The 9924-nt window shown below is 39.5% G+C and overlaps 1 protein-coding gene across 7 annotated transcripts in view; it reads right to left on the bottom strand.

Annotated features, from left to right (window-relative positions):
* The window catches only part of MEIS2 (Meis homeobox 2), a 201397-nt gene that overhangs the window by 4507 nt on the left and 186966 nt on the right, over positions 1–9924 (bottom strand). For all 7 annotated transcript variants that reach the window (XM_029237481.1, XM_029237483.1, XM_029237480.1 and 4 more), the window contains one exon: positions 1087–1145. In XM_029237481.1, coding sequence (XP_029093314.1) covers positions 1087–1145 — 59 coding nt within the window. The remainder of the gene's footprint in view (positions 1–1086; positions 1146–9924) is intronic.

Here is a 9924-nt window from a genome sequence, read left to right as displayed (position 1 = left end):
ATTGGGGGAAGAGGGACAGGGAATCTGATGTATAAATATTGCCATGTGCTATTAAGTTAAGATTTTGTAATCCTGCATCTCTGGTGGCTTATAAAATTTCACATCAGACACAAACACTTGATATTCGAGCACAGTTTTACAAGGTTAAACAGACTCAATGGAACATTTGCTTTTTCACTCATACCAAAGAAAATGTAAACGTGGTAAATATAATATTTCAACTGTTTTATATTCTTCTCCAACAGGTCCCCGGCCTCCATTAGTGGAACGATATTTCAGTGTTAGTGGGGAAATTTTGCCAAAGGAAATTAATTTTCTTAAATTCTTTAAACTGAGGCCACAGTTTAAATCTCCATCCCTTTGGACACCCTCGTGAGTGACAACAGTCATCACCTACATGGAAAACAGTTTTCTTTCCCATAGACCTCTTGCAGGACACCACAAGTCCTCAGTAAACTAAGGAAATGCCTATTTCGAAGTAGAATGATTAGGAGTTCATGGGGATAGTTCTGACAGTACCGTGTAACGATGGCTTTAGAGAAACTGAGAGACTCTGTGAGAAAAACCCACATGTGTTTTCGTGGGATGGATGGGAAGCATTTTAATAAAAAATAATGCTGGCAGTGCAGCAGGTCAGGCTTTAATAGAATATTATGAATAGTCAATGCAAATGAATGGATACAATGAGTTTAACAGGGGATGCTCCAGGAGTGAAAGCAATGCGCACACCAAGGAATTGTGGGTAAGGAGAAAATGAGAGTGTGCTAATGATTGGATGCAGACAAGCAATGAGTAATTCCAGAGCTCACAGTCAAACAAACTGCTTGTGGCACTAATACTTGTGCCCAATTACCAATTCAGAAAGAAAATAAAAAGCAGTGTCAGTAGAGTCAGGGTGGGAAATCTCCAATTAGCACCAATTAGTGAAGTTGCTTCCTAGAATGGAATTCTGGGGACATTAAAAAACAAATCCTCCCAGAATGCCTGATGGAAGCATTTCTTTACCAGGTGATGAAACTCCTGAAGTATAACTTGATGAGGATTTGTGCCTGTGGGATGTGAACACAGATATGAGTTGGAACTTGCCTGCTCGATTTGACTGGTCAATCATGGGCTGTACTATTCTTCTTCTGGCATTAATAAACCTGAAACAGAACACAGACGTCCAGTCAGCAAATGCAATTTCTGTGCTCCGTGAACACTTCTGCACAAAAGCTGCGGAGAAAACAACACAGTCAAACATCTACTGAAAATTATCTTTTTAATTCAAAGGCAATTTTCCCTCTCCATGTTCAAAAATAGCTGACTGGATCATCTCCTCCATCATCTCATAATCAACTCAAAGCTGACTTGCTAAAAAGGCTCAGGAAGGGAAAAAAGTTTTCCCTGAGAAAATTTCTATTAATTTGCAATTGTGCTTCTGCCTCTTGAACAAGTTGGAATCTGGTTAAAGTTCACAGGCTGGAAGATTTTCCCCCTTTCCCTAAACTCGCCATCATAGGGAGACCCGGCTTCCCCTTGCAGCTGGTCATAAATGGAGACCAGGCTCTGGCACTCGGCTTTCACAAGGTATTGTTAGGTCAGCAAAGCCATCAATTAGGCTGTCTGAAGTTTTATCACCAACACAGCAGTAATAAGTGCTGGCCAGAAAGACTTCTGCTCTTCGGCAACTCCTGCAGTTTAAGCCTGTAAAGTTAGGGGTCACTTAGAGGTCAGTGCCAGCTGGGGCGGCCTTTCCAGTCTAAGCTGGGACACCCAGGGCAGGGATAAGGTAACTGCCAACCATAAACCCAGCCACCTTTCAACCCACTAGAAAGACAGAGCCTCAGGTACACATGGTTGATATTAGAGTCCAAGAAACATTTTCAAATCAGGTGGTGGCTGAATCGCAGGAATGTAAAGGAGAAGCACTTATTTCGTATAGAAGCCTGGATCTAATTTTGCTGGAAATCCAAAAATAAGTGCCTACTTCATGTTACTTTAATGTTTAATAATGCCCATCAAATATTCATGTACAGAGTAAGATGATAAGAAATCTCCTTTATTTCTCCAAATTTAATAAAAACAAAACAATTTTCTGCCATTTGCGAGTTATACCCCTGTCCCCATGCATTTAATGACATGCATTCCCCACACGCTTGAGTTGATGCACAGGATTCACGGGCTGCATGTTTTCAGGGGGGACATGGAGGGAGGGGGAATGCCTAGCATATAGCTAGCTGTTCCTGCAAAATATACCCATGGATGACGTTTCCCAGTATTCCCAGTTTCAAATCTTAAGTGCAGGGGGACTTCATGATTAATGAGTCTACATGGGGTCACAGGCAGGAACTGAAAACTCATTCTTTGAAATTAGCCAGGAAAATTCTAGTGTGTTGGCAGCTCTGCGCTCCTATGGCGTTAAAGTCCCTTCTGTGGAGGACAGCAGCCCACACCTGTTCAGGCCTCCTGTGGGCACTCTGGTGGGAATACAATTAGACTGAAGAAAAATAGCCTCTAGAAAACCAAAGGAGTCTTTTGCATATGGGGTTTGTTTGGCAAACAATGGACTTCTTTATTACTTAAGAAAGCGTAGCTCAGATTGTCAAAAAACATCATACCCCCTCAGGTTTGGGGAAGAAAGTGAGCTTATGAGAGGTGAAAACAAAAAGAGAGTGGAAACTGCGTATTTATTCCCACTGGGCACCTTAAGTGGTGCTGAGGAATATCTGACCAGATAGATCACAAAGCCTTCCAGAAGTATCCCTCAAATCAGAGAAGGAACTTAATGGTCTACTCTTTCCCTCACTGCTTTTACTGGGAGCAAGGAGGACTGACCTGAGAGTTCCACCCCCAGAACTCTTTTCATCAGCTCAGGTTAAGACCAATTGAGATGCTCAGGAGAGGAGAAACCTTTCCTCTGCTCCTTGAAGTTTCTAATGGAGGACACACATGGCAGGGGTTTCACCTCTTTTTATGTGCTACTAATCCCGGTTTTGTTTTTTCCTATAGGCCAACTCTTTAGGTAAAATGAATTGCTATTTTTTCCCTTTTTAATCTCACCCTTTTACTCTTTTATTATTTACATCTGGAGGTTGTTCGCTTATTTATGTCTTTCTCTCCAGTTCCCCCAAACACTCCCTTCCTCACAGAGCCGCAAGGCATCATGGTCCTTAGTTCTCAGCAGGAGAACTCCACACTGTCTTCAAACAAATAATTACTGGGAAGGTTAGAGGTTCACTCAAAGGTCATTTCTTTGGATACTAGTCAGAATGTTTACATTAGTAAAAAACGGGGTCATCTCAAAAGGTTGTTCAATGGGGGATCCACAACAATGCAGAACATTAAAAAAAGCAATCTGTGTGCTCTCAGGTCTTTATAGAAGCGCTGAACTTGGAAATGCCACTCCAGTGTTACATTTTCAACTAGTTACCATGGCATGGACTGGATGTTCACTAGCAGTTATGGCGATGGCCTTTCTTCGCCCAGTTCTACTAAACAAATAGGCAGAGAAGCCTCTGAAGGTTTTCACTAGATCCTTTTACAAAGGGTCATAGAGATTTTGCTTTTTTCACTAGGGCTCCAGTTAGCCTCTCTGAATTGTTGTTCTCAAACAATGTTTGTGATCTGTAGTGCTGTATCTTGCCAGATTCCTGATTCTACCACATTCTTTCAAATCACGCAGAATTTTAAAAACATATGGGCCCCAATTTTTCAGAAATCTCTTAACATACAACTCCTGCCAATTGTCAACTCCCCTGATCTTGGGATATCTTAAAAACACCATAGATGTTACTATTAAAATTACCAATTAATGAGCTGACTGTAAGAACACTTTAACACTAAAAAATGAAATTACCCCACTGCACTGCTGATCCACAGGCCACTCTTAGAAAATACACCCATGTACATAAAATGAAGCCATTTAATTACAGATTTAAAAAATCAAATTAGGAGTAATTTTTATTTCTTTAATATCAGTAATGTGAAATTTCCAAATATGGTCTTTCCCCAAAATTACATAACATGAACATTTTTTCCACTTCCTCTGATCTATATTTTAAAATGAAGTTATTCAGTGCTCAAACAGTAAACAGAATATCAAGTTTTGATTCTACTTAAAATCTGAAGAGTCTAAGTTGAAAACAGACTGGTCTTCCATCTTTCAAGGTCCAAGCTCCATTCATATGGAAAAATGCAACTCACTGGTTCAAAGACAAAAGACATCTTAAAAGGCTCAAAAGGTTTCTTGGCTATTAAATGGGTCTTACAAAATAACATTTTGATGAGTTAAGTGTAAATGAATCAGACACATATGGATTAAGTTATCCTTGAATTTCACACGGGTTTAAAAACTAAGGGGAAAAGAGGGTGTTGGCAAAAACATTTTGGACTTTGCCAAACCCAAAACATTTGAAAAATTGCTGAAGACATCCAACTAACCAAAATGCAGCAAGCTGCACCCAACTTTAATGAAAACCCCCGCAAGTTATTTCCAATCCAAAGACTGTTAGGTTTTTCATCTGTATCTGATATTAAAAAATTCTCTAAGTTGTAATGTCATCCCAGAATGATTTTGAAGTTGAAGACATATACTTTTCTATTGGTACAAACTATTTCACCCGAAATCACAAAGTCTTCTTAGATAGCTCTTAAAAGCATTCTGAGGTTTGTGCAACTTGCATGTAAAATATGCCATATATGATAAATGCCATAAATGTGCTAGTAAGCCTAGTGCCTTATCCAGATTTCACTTAAAAAATATTTTTCATTAGCCTCATTGTGACTTTTTTTAAGGGCTAGAGATAATTCCATTAGTGACTCCTTAGGGAATGAGTACCCTAAAGTACACTAGTTCCATTGATTTGTATTGAACACAAAGTTAGTATCCAGGCTCACAAAAGCTCTGGAGAGGATCTACTAAGACTATCTACTTTCTCATTAAATTTTACTAAAATAGAAAATGCATTAGTATGTGTGATCCTTAAAAATTATATACTTAGACGGTTAGTTTAAAAATAACTTAATTATAGAAATAAATTCAATGACTTTCCAAGAATCATGAGGACTTTTTGAGTCAACTTAGAGTGAAAAAATATATATCTATATATTAAAAAGAATAAACCCAAGAGAGGAAAATATCATTGAAATCTCATCTTGTCTTGTTGGAGAGAGGTCTTCTGGAGACCTCTCCCACAACCCCACCTTAAGCCCCAACAAAAGAGCCAAACTTTTCTGCAACCAAAATCTGACGCGGTGATTTTTCTTTTAAAGTGTTTTCACTCCCCAGCATATTTCAGATTGATAGAAGTAGACTTAGGTGTCATTCCTGATTGTTGGTTGATTCCTTTTCCTTTCTCTTTTTCCCTCTTTTTAAATGGCTGATAAATCCCTCTTTCTGGTTCACTAACTTCATGCCCCACCTGGTAACCCATTCCTTTCGGCAGCATTCCTTTTGTTAGAAAGCGCAGGCTTCCATGGAGTCAACTGGAAAGATGCCAGCCCTGAAACCCTCTGAGGGGGAATCAAGAATCCCCAGAACTGAAGCTTTTGCATGGTTTGGTCTGGTTAAGGAGGGGAGCTGAACTGCTGAAGAGGGATCCGATCAATTGGGAAGAGGTGTTATAGGCAGCTTGGTGACTGGGGACCTGTTAAAAAATGAAAAACCTCTGTTTCTCCACTTTCCCCAGCCGTGAGACTTCATCAGTGAAGGCGCTTATTCACAAAGCTTGCTACTGGTTGGGGTGTGCAGCAATGAAGCCTCAAGAGGGGCAAGTCAGTTATCAAGTTTCTTCATTTTTTTTCTTAGTTCACAAAGAAAGCATGTCTTTTTCTGTGTGTGGTTATGGCCAAGAGTGGGGCTTTCTCAATGAGATACATTGAAAAGGCTGAATCAGTGAATTAAGCAGGTTTAATGCCTTTGAATGTGTACCCTGACACACAGATGACTGAGTCATGTCTCAAACATAAGTTTTTCACAGGTGGCCAGATAAGTGGGTCTTTTTTCCCAGACAACTGTGAGCAAAGTATGGTAAACAAATGAGATCCATGGGCTACCTAGGGACACATTCATGGTTCATAATTAATTTCCCAGAGCTACAGCTTAATTTATAATTTGATAGATACTAGATTGGTCTACAGCTCTCAAAACACCATGAGCTAATACTTATAAATTTACAATATGAAAACATGATATTAATCTGGAATCACACACCTTTTGTAGCTTTATGAATAGGCCTTGAGCAGTGGAGTGTTTATGCTGACATGAAAGGCCCTGGGCAAAATTATCAAGTAGCTCATGCTTATCTTCTGATGACCTTCTAATGTGTTCTTTCAAAATTCTTTCTTTTATCTAATTCTTCCCTCAGGTTAGGAGGGTGCACATAGGTTCTTTACTAAAATACCCTACTTTGGGTAAACGCTTCTCAGTTATTGTTCCATATTCCAGACTTCTCTGTAGAGCAAAGTGATGAAGAGCATGGGCTCATTCCTTGTTGTGTCACCTTGGGCAAGTCTATGTAAACTTCTAAGCCTCAGTTTGATTCCTATCTATAAACTGGGGCAAGAGTTGGGCCCAGATTGTTTTTGAGGATTAAGGGAGATATTGCATGTAAAATTTTTGTGCCACAGTACCTGGCACACAGTAAGGGCTCGTTAAATGTTAGCTTACACTCAAAATGCATCTATCTCATGTCCCCTCCTAAAGAGCTCTGTTCTTTTACGGGCAATAATTCAGACTAGGTGCATTATTATTAAACAAAGCCATGCTGAGTTGACAACAGGGTAATAATGTGCTGTACCCCTGCAGGTAGCATGTGTCCATGCCATGGAGTCTTCCCAGAGATTACAGCTAATACAAGTGTATAATGCCATGGTGGGGATTTTAGACACTGGAGTGGGCATCTCCTGGGGGGCTGGGTAGTGGGGCGAGCTATTTTGGAATCACTCTCTTAACGGTTCTCTAGATCCTTGCAACTCTGTGTTCCATGGACGAGCCACATCAACATCCCCTCAAGCTTGTTAGAACTGCAGAAATATAGTGGTCCCCACCCTGGCACTACTGAATCTGAAACAATATTCTAAAAGATTTCCAGGTGACACATGCATATTTAAGTTTGAGAGTTTCTGCTCTAGGTCACATACCAAATACGTGATCCAGTACTCTTACTAAGAATAGAAACTTGCAAAGATCAAGTTGTAATCAAGAACCTTAGCTGTGAAAATGCACACACTATTCTCTTTAGTTTTGTCAGATCTAAACAGTCCTTTAATCACTTGTCTTGGGCAACAAACAATTTACAATAATTTAATACATTTTACTCCATCAGTACCTCCTAAAGGAAAAGTTGGACCAATAAAGTGTTCTTGTGGAAACTGTTCTCTCTCAGGAATGGATAGCAGGAAAATGGTAGATTTCTATTTTTATTTCATGTAATTCTGATCTGTTTGAGTTTTTAATAATAAGTATGATTATTTTCATAATTAAAAAAGTGTTTAAAATGACCTGGAGAATTTGGCATCCTATTTGACTAAGGCATATACAGCCAACAGTAGAGACTTTTTAATAAAAGTATTTGAGAAATTCATCTAAGATAGGGAATTATCTTTTATTTTCTTTATAATACTAAGCAACAATAAACACTATTCCATAAGTATAATCACACCCAATGGCGCGTAACAAAACATCCCAGCAGGTTATGATTTTGAAGCACTGTTACTCTTCCAGAATGCTATCAGATTATTCATGTGTGGCTATTTATCATGCACTATAAAAGTGATCTTTCAAAGCTACTTGAAAGCAAGGGAGGAGAAAATACACAAAGATCCTTAGCTATTCATATCTAGGATCTATCCTCTTAAAGATAAAATACTAAGTCAATAGACATAAGTTGTAGTATATTACCTCATCCTGTACATGATTTATTGCAGATGGAAATCAACTAGAAACTGAATTACTCTGAAAGTTTTACTACTGACATTAAAATTCCAGATCTGTATACCTACACTCCTAATAGTGCTTCTGAAAGCAATTCTTTACAGACACGGAAGATACATCTACAGCTTTGTTCGGCTCTATCAGCATAAAAAGCAGGAGTAATTGTTCTCAAAATTACCAATTATCAAGTACCTGTTCATCTATCTGAACACTACTGCCTGACTGGGCTTCGAAAACTCAACCAGTCACCTGACAATCAGTTTCACACATTTTAGCCAGTTCTCATCATGTTCCTAGCCATTTCGCGCTAACAGGAGAAGATCCCGACAAATCTAGTATCTCTTTAGCTTTCAACATCACCTTTGATTGGAGTATTAATTCTATATCCTACTTCTCAGTGGAAGCCACCTAAGCATTAACTTGCCAAAAATACACCAAGCTGTTTAGTAATTATGTATTAGCTATGTTTGAGGAGATCAAGGTGCACTTACACGCCCTATGCTATGGATATCTCTTTGATTAGCTTGTCATCTGCTCGGAAGAAGATGTAGGCGGATTCTCCCATACAGTCTAGCAGGCCAGCTGTTAGCTGCCTGTCAAGCCCTCAAGTGGACAAGTAGTCCAGGAGCAAAAATGTCACTCCTTTGATCTGGCAAGGAGCAGCTGGTGATTTATAGAGTAGGACTTTGTTCTTCCGTTCTATTTTACTTTCTTTCCTAAGGCAGAACCACAAAATCCAGGAGAAAAAAAAAAGTGCCGTTGCCGGCAACATCAACAAGCTCTGACAATTGCAACAGGGTTTTTCTTGGCCCGAACAAAGCTCTCAGGCATCTCCTTTGACGCTCACCTTTCCCCCTCCTCTCCCCCTCTCCCCACCATTTTTTGCAATGCGGTAGTTATTGTTTAATTCAGCTTCTGTAAATGGAATGGACTGTGGCCAGCAAGCCTGGGGCATAAACACACCTGTATGAAAGGAGTCTTATTGTAGCAACCATCTACAAGCAAGCTCGCATGAACCACGTGTTCCTGAGTTGAGAAAGAATACTCCATTTTTCCTGACAGCAAATTTTACCCTGAGTTTCTACTTTTGGTGCCACCAGCCTATGATGACCACATTTGAACTGTTTCCTCTTCAACGGCATTACACCCTTTAAATCCAAGAGAAAAAGGGATTCGATTTTTTAAATCTGTGAGCAAACAGATCCATCAAAAATGTTTATTCACTGTCTATAATATCAATCATTAAGCCCTGAATTAAACAACATCCTGAAAAGCTTTTGCGAATGCAGTATCAAAAATGCCATAATGTTGATTTCGTTACCACTGATTTATACTGACACAGGCTTCCCTGAGTAATATATAAGGAAAAAAATCAACCACAAAATCTCCATAAGCCATATGCATCGCCTTGCTAAGAATTAAACTGGTTTCAAACGCATGATCCCGTTCTCAGTGGATACATCTGTCACGTCAGAGATGTCCTGTCAACCAAGTGGAACAGGAAACAATGTGGCCTTGAGATAAACTGTGAGAAGTCATTAGCCATATGCATGTACGTATGTGTGTGTATACACGCACATACACATACATGTATGTATATGTATGTGTACACGTACACACACACACCAGGCAGGCAATAAACTTTGCAGAGATTAACACCTGGTTAAGTTTTCTGTTCTGCTGCTGCTGAAAGGAAGGGTAAGAAGGGTTATCAACTCTAGAATATTTAGACATATAACCACATAGGTCAAAGACAGAAACTTTGTAGGCAGTGGGAATGCTGAAAATGATGGAGAAAAGAAAAGCTGCTAAAAATCCTTGTTTTCCTGCCATCATGCCATGTTCTAGTGTTTGCTCTTTTCTCCCCTTTCTCACTTTCCAGGGCAAACAGACATTTTTCTCAGCCTCATTCCTTGCTTTATCCTATGTTCCCCAGGGGTCAGTCAACAGTTATTCAGCACCTACTGCCTCAATGTCTAGAGAACTGTCCTAGTAGAGCTTTCTCTGGG

Source organism: Monodon monoceros, unplaced genomic scaffold, assembly GCF_005190385.1.
Source record: "Monodon monoceros isolate NGI ecotype Baffin Bay Population unplaced genomic scaffold, NGI_Narwhal_1 Super_Scaffold_21, whole genome shotgun sequence".
NCBI lineage: Eukaryota > Metazoa > Chordata > Mammalia > Artiodactyla > Monodontidae > Monodon > Monodon monoceros.
This window is presented reverse-complemented; position numbering and strand designations above follow the sequence as displayed.